General features: G+C 29.8%; 1 protein-coding gene across 1 annotated transcript in view; it reads left to right on the forward strand.

Moving 5' to 3' along the window:
• The first annotated feature begins 2,276 nt into the window (after window positions 1–2,276).
• The window catches only part of LOC106463218 (peroxisomal multifunctional enzyme type 2-like), a 50,633-nt gene continuing 31,198 nt past the window's right edge, over window positions 2,277–21,711 (forward strand). Inside the window, exons 1-13 of the mRNA XM_013923212.2 lie at window positions 2,277–2,372; window positions 5,334–5,387; window positions 6,836–6,943; window positions 7,429–7,488; window positions 9,203–9,271; window positions 11,942–12,026; window positions 13,186–13,250; window positions 14,001–14,123; window positions 16,353–16,469; window positions 17,342–17,407; window positions 18,209–18,271; window positions 18,551–18,688; window positions 20,212–20,375. Of these exons, the coding sequence (XP_013778666.1) occupies window positions 2,303–2,372; window positions 5,334–5,387; window positions 6,836–6,943; window positions 7,429–7,488; window positions 9,203–9,271; window positions 11,942–12,026; window positions 13,186–13,250; window positions 14,001–14,123; window positions 16,353–16,469; window positions 17,342–17,407; window positions 18,209–18,271; window positions 18,551–18,688; window positions 20,212–20,375 (1,182 nt within the window). The 5' untranslated portion in view covers window positions 2,277–2,302. The remainder of the gene's footprint in view (window positions 2,373–5,333; window positions 5,388–6,835; window positions 6,944–7,428; window positions 7,489–9,202; window positions 9,272–11,941; window positions 12,027–13,185; window positions 13,251–14,000; window positions 14,124–16,352; window positions 16,470–17,341; window positions 17,408–18,208; window positions 18,272–18,550; window positions 18,689–20,211; window positions 20,376–21,711) is intronic.

Genomic DNA, 21,711 nt, shown 5'->3' on the forward strand with positions numbered 1-21,711 from the left:
TCAGATATTACTACTTCTTTCTACAGATTTTCATAATTAATGTAGTGTATGCAGGCCTGACACAAAGTTCTATTTGGCCCTGGTGCAGCGACTTACAATGGGGCTCCTTAAATCTTTGTTAAAATATATATATATATACAACATAGTGAAAAATTGAAAGATTTTGGGCTTATTCTAATTGGGGCTCTAGTACAGTGGTGAGTTCTTTGCACATACACAATTAGTGCTAGTACTTATTTAGTTGTTTGAGGCATGATACGATTGAATTGATATCTTGTGGAAGAATTTTGTGTATATGTGGTTTGATTGTGTTGTAAACTGTTGCCAGGTGCACGTAAACAGTTTTTGCCACTAACCATTTTGTTTGTGGACTCTCACTTGTTACAAGACGCTGCATTTTACTTATTAAGTCTGAGGTACGACTCGTTGTAGTTTTCTCACTCTCTCTGGATGGTCCTGGTATCGAAGTTGATCCACATTTCTTTGTTTTCTAACGCTATTAAGTATAGGATAATTCCAAATCCCCAATCTGAGCACATATTTATGATTTAATTGTATGAATATTTTACTTCGGAAAGGACGGTTACATGGCCTTTCTAAAAGTCATCAATTTGCGAGGGCATAACAATACCCATAAATGCCAAGCAATATAAAATGTAGTTCTGATAAATTCCGTCCCATCACAACTTTATATCGGCTGTGTTTGTTAAGGGAATTGGTGATCTAAATATTCAAAATTGTTTTCATATAACGTACTCAACCCTGTAGAACATATATATCAACTAAAGTAGTTTCGCATAGTGAAGACTCTTCAGGTGTTTCTAGTGTTCCGTTTTAACACCAATTCGAATGCAATCAAGCAGATTATTTTGCTACAGAGATTAGTAACATATCTAGAAGAATATTTAAGTACTAATTGCTAGTGTTAAAATGTATTAAAGAGCACATATAAATAATCTTAATAATTTCAAGATTGATTTTATTTATGAGCAGCAGCTCCCAAAAAGCACTAGCTTACTTCTTGTTTGTTTGGTTATGTACAAAGATGCCTACTACAGGGCCAAACCCCGAATTTTATAGTTATAAGTTCTCAACTTAAAGCTTACCACTGAGCCACCAGGGGATACACTAGATCAGTGCTTTCAAAGTAGGGTTCACGAAACAGCTTCAGGGGACCTCAACTTATATATAAAAATATTTTCTTAAACTCCCAAACACTGGCCAAAGTAATGTTTTAGTGATAATTTTATATAGTAATAAATATGACTAAGTGACTTGACTTATGCTTGAGATATCATTTCAAAGGACAAAGTGAAATAAAATAATGCCCCAGAGCGGCTATATTTAAATTGTCTATTAAATCACTAGATGAGGTATTTAGCCACGGTGTCTAAGGTTTTAGAGAGCCTCAAGTGAAGAATGGAAACATCTGCATTAGGTTATTCTATTAATTCACATACTCTAACCCTCTCAGTTACAACATACTAGAACGGCTACAAGTGTTGCTAACACTTACATCAAAGAGTGGGCGTAGCGTTTAAATCAGCAAATTCAAAATGTTTGATTAAAAATGTTTAAAACATTCAGGTCATCAACAAGAACTCAGACAAATAAATAAATTAAACCAAAATACAAACTACAACATGCTAATTATAAGATATATTTTGGTGTTAGAAGTATCTGAAAATTTAGGGCTTGCATACAGATAAGGGTACATGCTTATTAGATCTAGTCTCTATTAATAAGCCTTACATATTATATGTAAAGAGTTTTTTAAATATTATGAGTAGGTGTGATGCTCAAAGATAAATGGCAAAGATATAAGACATATTTTTTTTATAATTCAAATTATTTATACCTAGTACGTGAGGCTTGTTAGTAAAAATGGAATGTGATATGTAATGTATTTCTCGTTATTTACCACTGACAGTCAAACAGATCTTATAATTTCTACAATGTAGTTCATACTTTCGTGATGTTTGTTTTCCTTATCGCTATGTGTCTGTGGTAATCTTTCGTTTCTTTTTTTTTTTTTTTTTTTTGATATAATAAATGTGGAATAAAATATAAACATAATTTGTTTTAAGCGTACAAAATGAATTTTAGTATAATTGTAAACAGAAGCATTTACAGACAGTTTCGCTTTAATTTTTTTATTCTATAGTGTAGATAGATGCTCTATTTTGAGGAGGCCTGAGGCACTCTTAATTTTGACGAGGGTAATGCTCTTGACTACACCATGACGTTGAAATAAGTTAACGTTTTCCTCCTATCACCAGAGGTCGTGTATAGGTAATCCAATATGGCAGGTAGTAAGATCGGTGAGATGAGGTTTGATGGCAAAGTGGCTATAGTGACAGGTGCTGGTGGAGGTAAGAACGCATCAAAATGTTAAAACATTAAAATTTTTAGTTTATACCACTTATGGGTCGTTTAAAGCAAAACATTTAGAGATGCGTTAATCAACAAAAAGTACAATAACTTGTAATTTCTAATAATAATATACTTACGACGTTAACACGGTTAAGGTTGACTTAAGTCAAGCCACTAAAGAAAGTAAGGCCTTAAAGGACTATTTTATATTATTTATAACTATGTTATTCTTATAGCATATTGTTAGTATTATTATCAGATTTATTGTAGTAGTACTAACACGTACGGCTGTATCACCATTTGTTTGTACATATCGTTTTAACACAGTGACAAAGTAGCCTGTGAATATGAATTATGATATATTCAAGATTATATTAAGTTGGCATCGTCGTCCTCAGCGGTACTTTTTAACTACTTTCTACTTATTCTTTATAGTCTATACTACGTATCAGATTAATATATTATAAACATATTACTAGCTCAAGAAAGATCAGAAGATTAGAAATACAATTATTGAAAGTGAAACACTGACAGCAAGTGTTTATGTCTATGATACAGAACAGACTTAGAGTTCGACTTTTAAATTTAATAACTGTGAAATCTATACTGTAGTATATATGTTTCATGAATAAAGTTAACAGTAACAAACTGCTAATGTGCTGGAAATACATCCCATTTAATATCATGAAATAAATTGATACTGGGTAATGTTTGAAGCTTAATGTTTAAGTTTTTATGTAATCCATTGCTAATGTTGTTTTCAAACAAAAATAGTTGAAGAATTAGCTAGAAGCCTTATACTGTAAAACTTTGTAATATAATATAAAAGTTGATTTTTAAAATTTGTGTATCTGATCAGGGTAAAACTAGTAACACTACAATTTTTTTCCATAATGGACTTGGCGGGTTTACATGTATCTAGGTATGTGATCGAAATAATACATAGAATGTGGTGCTACCTATTGAATGGCACCAAAAATAAATATCCACAAACAAATTTTTACACTTTGGATATTAAAGATTCAGATAATTAGAAATATAACTACGGTATGTGCAACAACCATTTCTTTATCACCAATCAAAATTTTAAATAAAACTACTCTCCTCAAAACAATAACATGACTTTCACTAGGACTTTACCTGAAGGTTTTATTTTATCTTTATTGATGTAATTTGTAAATATAGTATTAAAAAAATGGAGTTCTTTAAAAAACTTATTTTTTCAATAAAGGGTACCACTTTTAATAAATAACAACATTACAGTTTGGGTGCTACTATAGCATGAGGTCTACCGCCATATGTCGCCTACCCAAGTGCAGCCTGAGGTCTATCGCATCCAAATCCATCAAGAACGTGATCTGTCCACGTGACCTGCCTATATAAAAGGAGGCAACCTTTAATATAAATTTAATTAGAAAACCAATTATCTATTTAAGTCATTCCTAGGATATGTACAAATTAAGTGTTTATCGCTAAAATAAATGTATGGAAATGTGTGATATCCATGAGGGATGGATAATGCAGCGGTAGACCTCGCGCTATAGTACTAACGGGAGGTAGACCTCATGCTATAGTGTGGTAGACCTCACGCTATAGTAGCACCACAGTTTATATCAGCACAATCAGAACACTTTTCTCGTGTAGTACTTCCCAGAAAAATACTTTTTTAGAAAATCTTCATTTTTTCTAAATTTGTTTCAATGAAGCCACCATTAGGGCAGCATTTCTGCTAGTAAATAAAAATGTTTACAGTCCTTTACTTATTTTATAACAACGTAGAGGAATTCCTGTGGAACTCTAAACAACAACAAAACTTACATTTAGATAATCTAAGTTTTAAATCAATAAAATATTCAACAAATATATATTCTATAGTGTCACTTGTTTTTAGTAACAGTACTTTTCATGTGTAAGCAATACCTGACAATTTGTGGTTCATTGAAATTCACCTCTCATAACAAAAAGAAGTTCCTACACTACTGCACCAGACTTGATAAAATATTTAACTTATAATAAAAGAATATAAAAAAAAAAGAATAGTGTAACATAAGGTCAATCAACCTACTTATGCCATCAAACCTACAAAAACAATATCCAAAGTATCAAAGCCAAATAAATATAATATTTATCTTCCATATACCTATCCAACAAAAGATTAAAAAATAAACTAAAAGCACAAACCATATCTTCTGACAAATCATTCCATGATATACTAATAATGTAATGTTTTTAACTATCTAAATACATCCATGAATGCCATGATTTAAGACATAATAAAAAAGTGAATTCATGCTTTTAAGTATAAATATGTAAAATAGTTATTTTTTTGTATTGGTGAAATATTGTTGTCATTGAATGAAAAAAGGTTTGGTGAATTAAACTTTTCTATTGATTCAAACATGATTTTTCTGTTTCTAAAACTCATTAGACATGTTAGATATTTTTTTCAGCTATAGTATTTTAGACCATAAATATGGACTCTCTAGAAAAAATTTTGGAAAAGTAGTTAATAAATTTTAAGATGAGAAGAAAATGAAGCAGTAATTGAATTTTATCTCTCTCAGATTTTGAAGAAGAGGAATATTAGCTAAGTTTTTAAATTGGTTAGGACATTGTGACCAGTCTTTTTTTTTTTAGTATTGTAATAACAACATTACTATAGAAACTTCAGTATAGAAATTTTTTTAGTTCAGAACATATGTTTTGAGAATATAAAGTCTCTTATTCCTGAGGCATAATTTTGAGCACAAAATTAGAAACTTGACATTTACTGACTGTAATGAGTACTTTGAAAGATTGTTGTGTCACAAAGATGTTTTAAGTATCAAATGTTTAAATTAATATATCTTTTATTTATCATTTTCACAGTTACTATGAGAACTCTGTTTTATGGTGTTTCTTGTTTTGTTATTTGATGTTGTTAGAATTATAATGAATGGTTAAATGTTTTCCTTATCTAGGTTTAGGTCGAGAATATGCTATCAGTCTGGCTGATAGAGGAGCTTCAGTTGTGGGTAAGTTTTAGTAGTACTTTGTTTTATTTTATTAGTTTTGTGAGTGCTTTGATTAACAGTGGTGTGGACCTGTGCAAAACTACCAGTTTTATGCATCAAGAAAATCAGACTATTTAAGAAGTTGAGGTTAATGTGTACTTACATGTAACATTATAATTCAAAACTTACAATGTATGATTGTGACATGTTTATAAAAAAAAAACAAATTATCTTGCTTTAAAGATGTTAATAATAAAAGTTCTTCAGTCTCATATGTCTGATTGATTGGGATGCAATAATTTTGTACCAAAGATGACAAAAAGTAAAAATATTTAGTTTTAAAATACTCCCTTTATTACAATGTATACTATGTTAATTATATTGCATGATTTTATTAAAAATAAGGTTCTGCATGTTGTATTGAAATGCGTGAATTTGGATCATAGTTTCAGCTTGTAGAAGGAAAGGTTTTATAGAGAAAGATATTGAATTTTAGTGAAGGGTGTAAAAATGTAGATGATGTAGAGGTGATAATTGTCTTGTTATCTGAGAACTACAATAACAAGCTTTGATTAGTTATATAAAGGAGTTAAAGGTTAAGTTAGAGACTTTTATCAAGTACATGTCATGTTAAGAGAGCTTGAATTGCACTTGTGAAATTATTACAACAATCACATTGTTTTGAAAAAACCTGTCCACTTGTAATTTTATTTCTGTCATTTATTGGTACTTTACAAATACTGGTTGTCTCAAAATACAGAAAAACTGCAAAATTATACATGAATATGTCAGTAAAGTTTTGGCAGTTAAATATTTATTCCTGTAAAAAATATTTTTTGGAAATTATAAATGTATGTGCTTAAAATTTATTAAATTAGTAGTATCTATTTGACATTTTTAATAATAATTTTCAGTTAACTTTTATACCATTATGAAGTATTTGCTTAATCCTGTGATAATTCATTTTTTTAGACATTGATTAATATTACAGTGTTTATAAAATATTATCATTGTTTTCCCTAAAATAATATTTCTTCCCTTTATGTTTTACAATACATCAGATTTTAAAATCCTGACTACCAAGTATTTCTATATTTTAATCCTAGATTTATATATATATGAGATATTAGATCATTCATTCATTCATTGTGTTCAAAATTCTCTTATGTGCTTACTTATCACTTATTATGGAAATGTTGGAAATAATACAAATTAGAATCATTCTGTACTATGAAGTAATGAAAGCTCTGATCTACATAATATATATGACACTGTACATATACTAACAAAATCACATAAAATGTAGATAATAATATAATACATTTTTGTTACAAGCTTCCAGCCTTCCATCCATAGAGGAAAGATTATTTAAAAATAGTTTTCTGTGGTATTTGCTGGTACAAATTAACTAAGTAATACACAGTCACAAAATTCAAGTATAATCAGGAAAGAACCTTGTATATTTTTAGTGAATGACCTTGGAGGAACTAGAAGTGGACAAGGAAAAAATAATGCTGCTGCTGACAAGGTTGTGCAGGAGATTATATCCAAAGGAGGAAAAGCTGTAGCTGACTACAGTAACTGTGCTTTTATTGTTTTTGTTATAATTAAAATATCACTTTTCATTTATCAACGCCTTTTTACTATACTTCATAAAAATAAGCTTTTTTTTAATACATATTCTTGTTCATAGTATGCCTATCTGCATACTGTTATGATTTTCTTTATATTCAGTTGGATAGGTAAAGTGTATGTTTATAGTATGAGGAAAAATACTAGAAATTTTTCATGTGAATTAGATATAATATTGAAGCTACTTTTTTGTTCAAAGTATTCTTATATAATTGACAATACTGTAATAACGCAAATAAAATTCCTTTAGAAATATGACTTCGTTCTTTATTGCATAAAGCAACATAAACCTTCATATTAAAAGCTAAAACTTGACAATAAAATAATTTATTTACTCCCCCCCAAAAAAAAGAAGTAATTTTTCATGTGTATAAATATAGTTTTCCTAATAAGTAACTACACTGGTTATTTTGGTTATTTTTTAAACCAGATTCTGTTGAAGAAGGAGAAAAAATAATCCAAACAGCAATAAGCAACTTTGGTCGTATTGGTGAGATAATTTTTTTTGCTCTTAAAATGTATCGCATTTCCTTTTTTTACCACCCATTTTGGCAGTTACTGTCTTTTTAGATGCCTAAAAAAACAATGACAGTGTATATAGATTAGTAATAGTGAATGATTTTAGGTCAATATAAAAATAGTTTAGTAAATTTTTTAGGAAAAAAGCAGATTTATTTAAACAATTTTTTAGAAGGGATACTAATTTTTTGAGTATTTCTAAGGAGAATACTAATTAAGTTGAATAAATTTTTAGGGGGGATACAAATTTTGCTAAGTAATGTTTTAAGAGTGATTAAAATAAGGTGAATAGTAGTTTAAAAATATATTCAAAACATTTATGGTGAAAATCTCCCTTATGTGGGAATTTCAGATCTCAGTTTTGTCAAACTAAAATAGTAGATAATGTATTTTTAAGATTTTTAGTACTAAAATATAATTAAAAACAAAAATTATAAGATTTCAATAAAGGTCTTGATAAGTTAGGAATGAATACCTATTCTGATACTGTAAAAAATTATTCATTGATTATTTTTATAGCCAAGAATTGTAAATTGATTGTGGTAATATGATGAATAAATTCTATTTATTTATAATAATAAAAAAGTTGTGTGTCTGTGTGTGTTGTGACTGCCATAGCTCCAAGAAGAAAGAACCTGGAGACCTGAAACCTTGCACTCATACTAAGGGGGTAATGAGGGTGTACATCTGGGTATTCTTTTTTAGACTTAATTCAAAAACATTTTGGTCAAATTTTTTGCCCTTAAGCCCCATAATTCTGCTTCCTGAAGGTCTATAGAAAAGTATCATATTTTTTTTCTAATTCTCAATTACTGAGTGAACAATATGTGAAGGTTTTCTTCCAAATACTGTTATAAAAGAATAAAATGGTAAAAAAATATGCCATCTGACTTGCCATTTCAATTCAAGCAGCTCCAGTTTTGCCATGAGCATCAACAAGATGCAGGGGCAGTGACTGAAGGTTGTTGGTCTCAACCTGAAAAGCCCATGCTTTTCTCATGGCTAACCTTATGTTCATTGCTCCAGGGTTGGTGATGGCAAGAGCCTTTTCATCTTGGCACCAGAAGGGAAAACAACCAACAATGTCTGTTTTTATGATTTCTATAGGTTTCTGGGAAAATAAAATCTTTGAAAAGATTTTTGGTTGTATCTCATATCTAAAATACATTAAAAATATACAAAAACACAGACAGTCAACCAGTAAAATATTGATCTAATAACCCGAGTAAAGCTGGGTATATATATATATATATATGTATATACATTGTATGTGTGTGTGTGTGTGTGTGTATGTACACAAAGAAAAATAAAAAACTTACATGAATATTTGTTGAGTAGCTTGATACATAACTTTTGCCCATAACAGTGGTTTCTATGTTTTCATGGATAGTATTAGAATTTTCCTAAAGTTAAGTTCTAAACTTAATGTCACAGTTCTAAGAACAAAAAAAGGACATTCATTTCACTTGTGTTTTTTGTGTATAAATTAAGGCTTAACAGGAATATGTAGCTAATGAAAAAAAAAATTGATGCACCTGATAGTTTTAGATTTTATTTGTTTGAAAATATCCTCATTTAATCAGCACACAAATTAAACTCTAAGCTTAAGTTTTATTGAAGAAATAAAGTAAAAAGTATGAATTTTATTTGTAACTTTAAAATAATTCTTTGGACAATTTTTATAGATATACTCGTAAATAATGCTGGAATTTTGAGGGACAAGTCATTTCTAAAACTTTCTGTAGAAGACTGGAGTAAGTATATATGGCATTTTTTATACAGTTAATGATGTTATCCAAAGTAAGAAACTATTATTACCTTCAGAGAATGTTTGTTTTGAACATGCAGTATTTCATTTTGCAACTGTGCACAGAAACGTTTGGTTTTAAAACAAAAGTTCCACAGAGTTATAAAATCATTTTTTTATTTCTTTGAATTATGTCTCTCATACTCCATCTACCAAATGTCATAGATAACTCTCTTGTAATTTTAGCTGGAACATTTTACTTTTTGGTGTGTTTCTCTGTAGGTGAATGAAAGAATATTATTTAAAATGATTAATTTGAAATGTCTTTATAATTTAAATTAAGAGTTGTATTTCAGAAATGAAAAATATGTATTTTTATACCATTTATTTAAATTCTTTTTAGGTGAGGTATGGAAATTAAAATTTTGTCATTCAATTTTTTATCCTCGCATATTGACTATTTTTGCGTACCAAACACAGACTAGCAGTAAGCTAGATTCAGGATTGGCAATAATAAAAGTGAAGTCCCCTAGTGGGGTCAGTGGAACATTTACAGAATTTACAATGCCAAAATCTTGGGTTTGATTCCCCATGATAGACAGAGTGCAGATAGCCTATTTTGTAGCTTTGCACTAAAAAATACAAACAAACAATAAAAATGAAAGTTGTTAAGCTTTGTATAATGTATACAATCAAGGGCATCTAAAGCTGGAAATAAAAATAAAAGTCCCTTGTTGAACTGAACAAACCAAAAGTAAATAACAAAGGCAACAAAGAAAAACCTTAAAAAAATGTATTTAAACTAAATAGACATTCAGATGTTTAGATATAAAGGAGGTAATAAGACTTTGTTTTGTTTTTATATTTCTTATATTAACATTTCTCCACTTCAGAAACTTTCAATACGAAAGATTTTGGACAATGTCCTAACACCCAGAGCTTATTTTTAATGTTTAGGAATCTTTGACCTCTCAAAAAAACGCATCAGTTCTGGTAGGTTCTAGCTCATCAAAACTATGTACAACATTAACCATATCATGCCCATTTGTGGTTATATTCAAAATTTAATTAAACTACTTTATTGTCTTTTACAAATTGCCAATAATTCTCTTGGACATTTTCTGTTACATCATTTATAACAAATAGAAAGACCAACTTTTATTTCACCGAATGACATATAATGCTACATTCTTAGTTATTTTGCCTACAGATTGAAAGCTGCTCTCGCCAAGTTCAGATCGAATAACTAAAGGAAATATTTTAAGGCACTTATGTCTTGGTTAGAATGCCAGTTAAATCATAATAGTTGTAGGACATTGTTTGCTTTGTAAATGTTATTATTCTGTGTCCTTATGTGCATTATTCAAATACGTAAAACTTATTTGATGTACTAGTATCATCATTAGAAAGAAAAGTAGGTTTAAGTTTCATCAGTGGGCCGAGAACAAAAAATGAGGCCAAACATAAATACTAAGTATCTTGTTTTTATGGGTTTTTTATTTATTGTTATAGTAATAACTAAAATGTAAAAATTAGAAGCTAAATTAGATTAAGTAAGATAATGAAAATAATAAAAATAAGAACATTTCTCCACAAGGTATACTTGCAAGTAGCTCATACATTACCTCATTCAATACAGTAATTTGATCTATGTATTTGCCAAGTGATATACAGCTTGTATCACAGAATTATTAGTTAGACACAGCTCAAATGGCATTAAAACAATAAAATGTAGAGACTTTAATAGGCTGTTACGACCATTAAGCTCTTTAGGATAAACAGTTGTAGTTTTCTTTTACAATCTGCAGTCCTTCTAGAAAGAAAAAAAAAAGGGTAATTTAGATTTATTTATTGATTTTATATTTGTGATGGTTACAATATCGATCAAATTGACTGAGTCAGTACAAAGGTAAGGTAGCAAGTAATAAGTTATGTAAGTGAAACTTCAAAACTGTAAGGACTGTTTAACAGTATGACCCAATATAACACACAACTCTTTAATAAAAAAAATTAATTAAAAACCTCATTTTTTTGTGTACAAAAGCATTCCAAATTTTGTGAAGATACATGTACCACATTAAAAGCTATAGTATGGATACTTTCATGGTTACCTGGTTTTTGCAAAGTCAGTCAAGATGACTAAGGCTGTAAGAAAAAAGTTAAATCAAAGTAATAATAAAATATATATACATATTTGGCCAAAATATTGTGTAATATGCCATGGTGACATCCATATAATGGAAATTCTTACATGCCATACAGTTTCTAAATAAATAAAAAAATATACATCTCTTAGCTCTTGAGCTAACAGAAAAATTACATATAGAAGGAAAAAAAATTCATTAGATATTAATCATTTGTGAAGTATGGAAGAAAGTTTCTTCACATTTTAACAAAATATGTTACAAAAATTTGCTTTTGAAATTCTGTGTGAAATTAACCTTATTTTGGTAGTATCTGTGTTTTTTAGATAAGGTCTTGGAGATAAATGATAGTTAGATGTAGGTGCTATAGATGTTTGTTTATAATGATATAGTTAATATATGATTACTAGGTTTCAAATATCTGAACTTATTCAAGCTGCTAATATCCATTTTTCTTTTTTTATATATAAATTCTTAGTTTAAAAATTTCATTTTTTCTTATAATGCCATTTTTTTTTTCCATTCCAAAACAGATATTGTTTTAAAAGTTCACTTACAAGGATCTTTTCTGGTAACCAAGGCAGCATGGCCATACTTAAGAGAACAGAAGTATGGCAGGTACGTTTTTATCATATTCTTGTTTTTATCCCCTGGAAATAAAAAGAAATGAGCTGGAAGTTAGTGATGTCCAAAAGGATCATTTTATATTTCAACTTGCATAGGTGTACTGCAAAAAGATTATTCAAATTGTGTGAAGTATGAGAATTAGATAAAAACCACTGTTATATTTTATTAATTTAACATACCCATGCACACACACACACTGACCAAAATATTAGTTACTCCTACTTATAGATTAAACTGGTCCTCATTTCATATTTATACAAAGTAGATATCTACATACACACAGTTAAAGCAAGTGTCCCAGTAAGGTATATTTAGACATTTCTTACAGATGATACTGATGGGGATTTGTTTGGGATTCTGTAGTAATATCGCTGTATTTAAGTTTAAAAATATCAGAGGTTAAACTCCCTACTTTCACCTGTAACAATCAGTAGTGTAGGTAGTGCCTGCACTGTGAAAGAGAGATGATGTTATTGTTTCTGTGTATAATGTCTTCCTCTCTCTCTGTCTAGAAAATATTTTTTTCTCAAGAGAATATCTTCAGGACATCCAGAAATGTACTATTTGCACTATTTTTGACTTGTTGTATTGTTGTAAATAAAGATTGATTTTACTGTGTTTAATCTTTCTTTCAGCAATTCAGTTTTAAATCCTTAAACATATTCTGGGAAACCTCTTGCTACTAATCGAGTTAGTCTTGTCTGTTTGAGAACATATGAACCTGAGAATAACACACACCCCACCATAATATTGTATATGAAAACTCTTGGAAATATTCAAGAAAAGAGCAAATACATTATACGTTTTTGTACATGGCAAATGTAATTTTGCATTTTTATTTGATATGACTTATGTTAGACTCTTTTTATATAATTAAATTTTTGTGTCAAAATAAAGATAAATAACAAATATATAGAACCGATGTAAAAAAAAAATAATGTTTTCACTTGCCCTTCAATTTACACTACTTACGCTTAAAATAATTTCTTAATTGATGGTTAATTGTTTTTTTAGTACATTATGAAAGGCTCTGGCTTGCTGTAAAATTGTAATTTCTTTGCCTTTACTGTGATGATTAAATGTTTGAATAAAGTAACCAATGACAAAATGAATTACTATTAAATAGTCTGTTTTTTGTTTTGTTTTTCAGGATTATTATGACATCTTCTGGTGCAGGGATTTATGGGAATTTTGGGCAAGCTAATTATAGTGCAGGTATTTAATGCTTACAAACCATCATCTTGTTATAAGAATGATAAATGGTTTATGATTATATTTTGTATTATTATAATACGTGATATATATACATCCTCATTGTAAACATGTTTTAAACAGCTTTGGTTACATTATATATGCTAAATATATTGCTTAAAAATTTTAAATTAGAGAATGTGGTTCATCTTACACAGTTCAGGATGCTTCTATCTGCTTGTCCCTATAGTTGATATATGGGGCAGGGTGTGGCATAATAGTTAATATGCAAGACTGTGAATCTGAGGGTCCATAGTTTGTGACCCATTGTCTTAATATTGAACTTTGCACATTGGGTCATGGGTGCATTATAAGATTGATCATCAGATCCAATTATTAGAGTAGCGTAAGAATTGGTAGTGGGTGCTGTTGACTATCTATTTTTCCTCTAGTCTATCAATTAAAAGTTAGGGATGGTTAGTGTATACAGTTGTTTTTATAGCTTTGCATGAATATCATAAACAAATACACAGACTTACCAAGATGAATGTATTAAAGATGTTTCTGTATTTTCCAGCTCATACAAGACTATACTTTTATATAAAATATATTTCATACAAACAGAATATAAGCAGTTCAAAAAATAATAAAAACATTTTTTACTTATATACCCAAACCATTTTATTTATTGAAGAAAAGGTAACCAAGACAGAAAATAGTTATACTATATTTTATGATATTTAACTAATCTGTTAAAATTTTTATTTCCTCTAGCAAAGTTAGGCTTGTTGGGTTTAAGCAATACCTTGGCTGTTGAAGGTAAAAAATATGGGATCCACTGCAATACTATCATTCCACTGGCAGGGTCTCGTCTAACCGAAGACATACTACCATCTGGTAATTTGTTTTTATAGCAGTGAATAACAGATTCTGGTAACATACATGTCTGATTAATTGTGATAAATATTTATCATGAAACCTTTAAATTGTAATGAAAATTAAAGATGTAGTTTTTGATATGGAAGGAGTCTTCAAAAAATTTATTATTAGAAAATTTTATAAGGGCATTTTCAGATTTCAGATGTAAAAATATTAGTAACTGTAAATAGATAGGTATCAGTACAAATAACATATATTTTTTACATCATTTGAACCTAGCCATAGCTGTTAATAAACTGATATCAAACATATTTTAAATATAGTTTAGAATCATTTTGTCTGTATCTGTATTACACTTGTTTGTTTATGCATAGAAGTCAACAGCTTTTTGTAAAAAAAAAACATTATTTACAAAATTATTTGATCTTATGCAAATCTGAGAGATTAGCCCAATGCACTAAGATGAAGTTGTAAATCTTCAGCATTGAGTGAAGTATGGTTAATGTGATGATTAGGTTTACATTAACTTTCCTTACAGATCATATTAATAGATATCTATTTGTAATTCTATAGTATCACTGTATTTAAGTTTGAAAATATCAGGGACTAAACTCTCCATACTTCCATCTGCTACAATCAGTGATATAGGTAGCACCTGCACTTTGAGAGAAATGATGTTATTATACAACATATTGTATTTATAAATTAAGTTTTTCTGACAGTATGTATTTTGTCATGCCCAGCACGTCATGTTCTCCAAAACATACTTTTAATTACAATATATATATCAGTGATTGGGAACCCATGGTTCCCTAGTCTCCACTGATTTTGTTTGTTGTTTGGGCATGGTACAAATAGTAACCTATTAGAATTATGTTTCCAAAGACCCTTTGAATTTTTGGTTAGGTTCTGTTTTTCCATGAGTTTGAAAAGATCAGGCCTTTCTAGTGTGAAAAGAATTGAATTAACAGTCATCGACAAACCATGGTCCATATTCATATTTTCTGTATCCTTAGCCTGCAAATAGAAGTTATGACAGTAAGACCATGAAATTTCTCACACTTGCATATTATTTATTTATCATTAGTTGTCTTTTTTGCATTTTCCCTGTTCTAGCAGAAATGTTCTTATGGAAACAAAGACTTGGTCAAAACCAAAAAAATACACATCTTGAATGATATATCTAAATTACCCCTCAAACAAATTTAAAAAAAATATTTTGTTTACCACTGTTATCATGGCTTCTATCCAACTCAGAAAATTCTGTTAAAACTATTTTAAACTCTATCAATTAACATTTACTGAGGTTAATCTCATTTGATAAGAATGATATTCCAGGTTCTTGGTTGCTCGTTTAATTATTTTTCCCCATCTTTGGTGGCCACAATTGTGATATTTCATTGTAAATAAGTTTTTCTTGAAGAACATTTGTCAATCTTAGACCACACATCTCGACAAGCTTTCCAAAAATCCTCCAATGTGCGTAAGTATTGACTTCTAAGACTGTATTTAAGCAAAGGCACAAATAGCCACCAGAGCTGTATCAGGGGGGCTTTAACAGTTAAGTGGTCAAATAGACTTGCTCGTGTTGTTTTTTTTAGCTATCTTTGTCTTAAAAACAGCCATTGATTTTGGGGTGTGGCTGAAGCTTATGAAATTTTGTTTTTTGAGCTTTCACTTATTTCAAATCTTTGTTTATAATGTTGTTAACAGTGCCAGGAGATATGCCAAGCTTCATTCCAATAACTCTTAATTTGAGGTTTCTTCAATGTAATCATAGCTTTCATAGTGCAGATGAGGACTCTGAGATTGGTTTTAATGATGTTTTGGAGCTATTTATTATTCTAGGTGTTCAGCTGTTGAGTTTTTTCTGCTTCTGTAGAGAATATTGAAAACTCCTTTCTTTGAAACATATCTTTTTGTCTGTACATCATTCAACAATTTTCGTGCACAAATATTCTTCCTTGAAAAGTCTGAGACCATAACTACCATGTACATAAATCTACCATGTACTTTTGATTGTTCAGAGATTTGCCGTGAACCATGTTGCCTATGGTGCAACTACTTGCATCTATGGTAGTATGCCAATGCATTACCATATGCAAAATTGTGTATTTAAAGTGAAATTAATTCTCTTTGGTTTTGTAAAACATGTAAAGATTTATTGTAAATAACAATATCATGCTAGCTAATGATAACAACCCATTAATACAAAGTGGTGAAGATATAAAACTTGTATTCCTACAGAACTTTTTGATAAGTTAAAACCAGAATATGTGAGCCCTCTGGTTGTTTGGCTGTGTCATGAGAGTTGCCCAGAAACAGGTGGAGTGTTTGAGGCTGCAGGAAGTTGGATAGGAAAATGTAAGTTATAAAGTATTGTAAAAAACTACAGCTCCAAATCATTCACTTTGACAATGATAAAATATATCATTCACCTTATAGCAAGTATGAATCATGTTAAAGCTTTTGTTTCAGTTTCTAGAACTTAGGGAAGAGTTATAAGCACTTATTGTTATATTTATGAACATCAGTAATTTATTGCTTTGTAAAATTTTGAAATGTTTTCCCTATTCTACCTATTAGCATATTAGGTTAAAGATTAGTTTTGTGCTTTTTTTTTTCCATGTCTAATAAACTCATCAATAAAAGTTTCCTTTTTGTGAGTTGTTAAATATTGTCTTATTCGCTTTCTTAACAAATAACACAGCCAACGTGTATGTTGGTGTAACCTACAAGATTAACAAACAACACAGCCAACGTGTATGTTAGTTTAACTTATAAGATTAACAGACAATTCAACCAATGTGTATGTTAGTCTAACCTACAAGTGTAACAAACAACACAGCCAATGTGTATGTTAGTTTAACTTACAAGATTAACAAACAACACAGCCAACGTGTATGTTAGTTTAACTTACAAGATTAACAGACAATTCAACCAATGTGTATGTTAGTTTAACTTACAAGATTAACAAACAACACAGCCAACGTGTATGTTAGTTTAACTTACAAGATTAACAGACAATTCAACCAATGTGTATGTTAGTCTAACCTACAAGATTAACAGACAACTCAACCAACGTGTATGTATGTAAGTTGCTGTACTAAACTACTCTGAAGTTAATTTTATAGCAACTATATGTAGCTTTGTAAGAAATCATGTGATTTTACAGTAGGTGGAAAAATATTTTTAAAAATGATTTAACAAATGTTTTCATTGTTCATTTTTTGCAGATCAGTGGCAGAGATCTGTAGGAAAAGCTTATCTTCCAGCCAATGAAAAACTTACTGCAGAAAGTAGTAAGCAAATTTTTTAAAATGAAATTTGTATCACTGTTGTATAATCTTTTTGTAAATTGGTGAATATGAAGAAATGAAAAAGTAGTTTTTGTTAATGCTGAAATTTTCAATGTATGGTTAAGTTGTGTTTTTCCATGAGTATGAAAAGATCAGGTTATTATACTGTGAAAAGGATTGATTTAATAACCATTGACAAAGTTTTGAACCATGGTCCATATTCACATGAATGAAGACCTTTTCTCAATCCTTAGTCTTTAAATATGAGTTATGACAATAACACGATGCAATTTTTCACACCTGCTCATTATGTGTTTAACATTAGTTGTTTTCGTTGTACTAATTTCTTTTTACACATTAGTGTCTCATTACTGTACCAATTTTCAGTGTTTTTATTAATACTAATTCAAAAATGTGTATTAAGTTACAGTCTCATAGTACTGATGTTACTATTCCCATCTGCATTCTTAGAAGAAAGATCAAGGAAAATATGTTTGAACATAACTACATTAGATTAGGAAATGTAACTGTTAAGCTGATTTGATTACTAGTTAAATGTTTGTTACTTCTTTGGATATATGTTATAAATATGTATTTTTCTGAACTTTTAAGAGTTAAGATGGTATCTCTTATAAGTGATAGTTTATGTGATCAAATATTTTGTTTAGATAAAATGTACATATTTTCTCATTAATCAGTTCAGATTCCTTTATTTTTTGGCTAATTTAATCTTACTTAAAAGATAGAGTTAGTTCATTTATAAAATGTATGGAATAACTATTAATATGGATATCATCTTTACAGTTCGAGATAACTGGAACTTGATTACAGACATGAGTGACTGTAACACTCCTGCCAGTGTTCAGGGTAAGCGAGAAAATATATCTTCATGTAACATGTTGATTTGAGCTTTAAATGAAAAAAAAAGCATTGTCAAGGTAGTTGAAGGTCTTAAAAAATTTCAATGAGTTTTTTTCTTCTTTAATTATTTGCAACACTCGCATAAGATTATATGCAGCTGAATAGAAATATTTTCATTTGAATTTTTGTTTTGTTTTCTCATCAAATTTTTAAGTTTTAAATCCTTGGTTTTAAACCTTCATAGTAAAATTCTTAGTCATATTATTTTCATATTTGTTTTCCTAGAGCAAATGGGACTTTTAGTAGAAGCTCTGACTGGTAGTGTCACTGACCGAAGAAAACAAACACAATCCCAGCAGCCAAACAAAGATAATGAGGGTTACAGCTATTCTTATAATGATGTCATTTTATATGCCTTGGGAGGTAAGTTCAAACACATATAGTGAGATTCTTATTGTAACTATGAAAATGCAACAATGTTTGCAGTGAGGAAGATAATGAAAACTAAGTATATGTACAAAAAAACATCCTGCAAGGGACAAGATTTTTGTTTTTTTTTATGCAAAATGTTTGTTAGTCTAAATTTTTCGATTTCATTTGTGCTTTAATTTTCACAAAATGTATGATGTTTCAATAAAGTTTTTCCCTCCATAATATCAGATGAGAAAAAAATTAACTCTTTCTTCTGGTTAATAGTGGCTTCTGGTAATACTACCCTTATTTAATCCTTAGGCTAGACAAAGTATGTTTAAAGCCCTGGACTTAGTTTATAGTTATGGTGTTTTAATATGTTTCTTATAGCTAGATACCCTACACATAACACTGTTGGCCAATTGACAAAGAAAAGTAGTTGTCTGAAAGGGCTTTGTTTGTACCTTCATATACATTAGGTCTATTTCCTCTATAAAAAAAATTGCTCTCTCCCTTATACATAAGTGGAAAGTATGCAGTGGTTGTTTGAAAGATTTAAATATTATTATTAGTCAGTTTGTTCAGAGTTGTTTAACTAAAAATTTTGTTGGGTACAAAGTGGACTTGGAAGTTAATAGTATGTTGTTATAATGTTATTAATCACTAAAGAGATATAAGAAATGGTAGATTAAAAGTTGTATTCAATTACTGAAAAGTTGACTTAAAAATATTGACTGCTTACACTTAAACTGAACTGAGACATACACAAGGTCCCTCATTGTAGTTATAATTTGATGAAGAGAAATTGACTGGGTTTTGTTTGTTTGTTTGCATAGCTCTGTGATTATCATTAAAAAGTGCAGACATTAAATCTACTGGAATTTCATTACTGGGCTAAATTGTAGGATAAAAGTCTCCCCAAACCAGCCTTATATATACATTCCATTTTTCTAGAGTAGAATCACTCCTAGTGGAAGGAATTATTAATGAACAAATATATCATTGTTATACCTAACTTGTTGTACCAAGCATGGTCCAGTGATTTGCATGCAATGGTTTGTTCTATTATTATGAAAAAAACTTTCATTCCACACTGGACAATTAGCCTTCATGTTACTTTTCCATTCAGGTGGCCATCTTATTTTGTGTGCTGGTCAAATAAAAATTCACTTATTCTGGTCATTTGATTGATAGGTTTTTTTCAGTTTCTTTTCCTATTCCTCAGAGGTTCAGAAAATAAGCAACAATTGTTCTTCTGCAAGTCCATTTGTTAGTAACCTCTACAGAATGGTTCCAACCTTTTTCAAACTGAGGACCAGCTAGTTCTGATCCCAAAATGCCATGGATTACATTCTACAATATTAACTTTCTAAATTACATTGTAAAACAACATGCTTCAGTAGCTATATTTTAAAACTTTTTTTTTTCAACCTTATTGCATACTGACTCGCATCTCCCTGTGGACCAATATTTGGGAACCTGTTGCTTTACAGAACATTACAGTGTCAGTATTCAATGAATATTTTTCTGGTTAGTTGGAATGTCAACCAAGGAGCCTGACCACTTGAAGTTCTTATATGAAGGCAGTGAAGATTTCAGTGTCTTGCCAACTTTTGGATGCATCCCTGCCATGAAAGCAGTTTTTAAATCTGAAGCTTTACAACAAGAGGTTCAAAGACTCAAAGTTGACCCAACAAAGGTCAGAAGTTAATCAGTAAAGTGTTGTCTTAGGCGCTAGCTTAATAATGTGTATTTGATAAATATTGTGTTAGGATATTTATTCTGGCTTTCACTTTTTTTTAATACTATATAATCTAGCTTTCTCATTCTTGTTAGACTTTTATATAGGTAACCTTTACTTTTATTCTTTGTAATTGACAAAGTTGGAGGATAAAAAGAAGAAAAAATTGAATATGTATAATGTATGCTTTTTTTTTGGTATGTAGAAATGCTGACTGCTAAAATGTAATCACAACAGTGTGAATAGCTAAAATAAGGTTGCAAAGGTTGGGGGGGGGGGGGGAATACTCAAGGCCAAAATTGTTCAACTTGTTATCCATGTCAAGTTATCCCCTTTTCCAGTCTCATCCTCTTTGCTATGCTCCCATCTCTGTATAATGACCAATGAACTACAGCATCTCCCTGTCATCATAGAGGGGTCTGGGATAACTTCTTCCTGAGAAATATTTCCATTTTTGTAAGCTCTTCTGAGTGATTTTTATGTATCTCTATACTTATTTACTGGCATTTCATAAATTCGTAAACATCTGATGAGAATTTTTTCCTTGATTTTTTTTGTACAAAATAGTGGATATATGTATCAAAAGCATGTTTTTTGAATCATATAAAAGGAAAAGAACTCAAATTTAGGGAAACAAATTTATTTTATGATCATGATGAATTGGTTACATAGGTTTTCATCATATCATGAAGGTGAATGGTTATCTTAAGGTTTAAATTGAAAATTATCATAGTATAGGTCTGTAGGTTAAAAAGCCATGTTGTTAAATCTTTATCATCAGAGCCTCATAAGAGTAGGAGTGAATTATGTTTCTAAAATAATTATATTTGAAAACTCAACAGGTTGATTCAATCTATCTATATACTACTAAAACACTGAGATTGTTTGTGTTTGCTTGTCTGTAATTAAATACAGCAAAAACGGCACACTATAGTGTCATATTTTTAATGAAATGAGAATAGAAACAGAATAAAACAAGTTTTGTTAAAATCGGACTACTTGTTACAGAGTCAGCCCAGTTTTTCCGGTCACGTTTTTCTAGATGAATTTAGGTACACTAGATGGCGCAACATGTCGGTTTATCTATCTATCTATTCGTTTTCCCACCTGATGAATCACTTTAAAATATCTTCTATACTACAATATATGCACAACAGAAATTAGATGATGATATAAAAATGTGTTATAACGGTGCATAGAAAGAACAACAATAAAATTTACCTACAATGTTATTGACTATTTGCAAATAGTAACTATGGAGACGAGGTAATAAAATAAAAATCAAGTCGAGAAC

The sequence above is a fragment of the Limulus polyphemus genome, unplaced genomic scaffold (genome assembly GCF_000517525.1).
Source record: "Limulus polyphemus unplaced genomic scaffold, Limulus_polyphemus-2.1.2 Scaffold1350, whole genome shotgun sequence".
Classification (NCBI taxonomy): domain Eukaryota; kingdom Metazoa; phylum Arthropoda; class Merostomata; order Xiphosura; family Limulidae; genus Limulus; species Limulus polyphemus.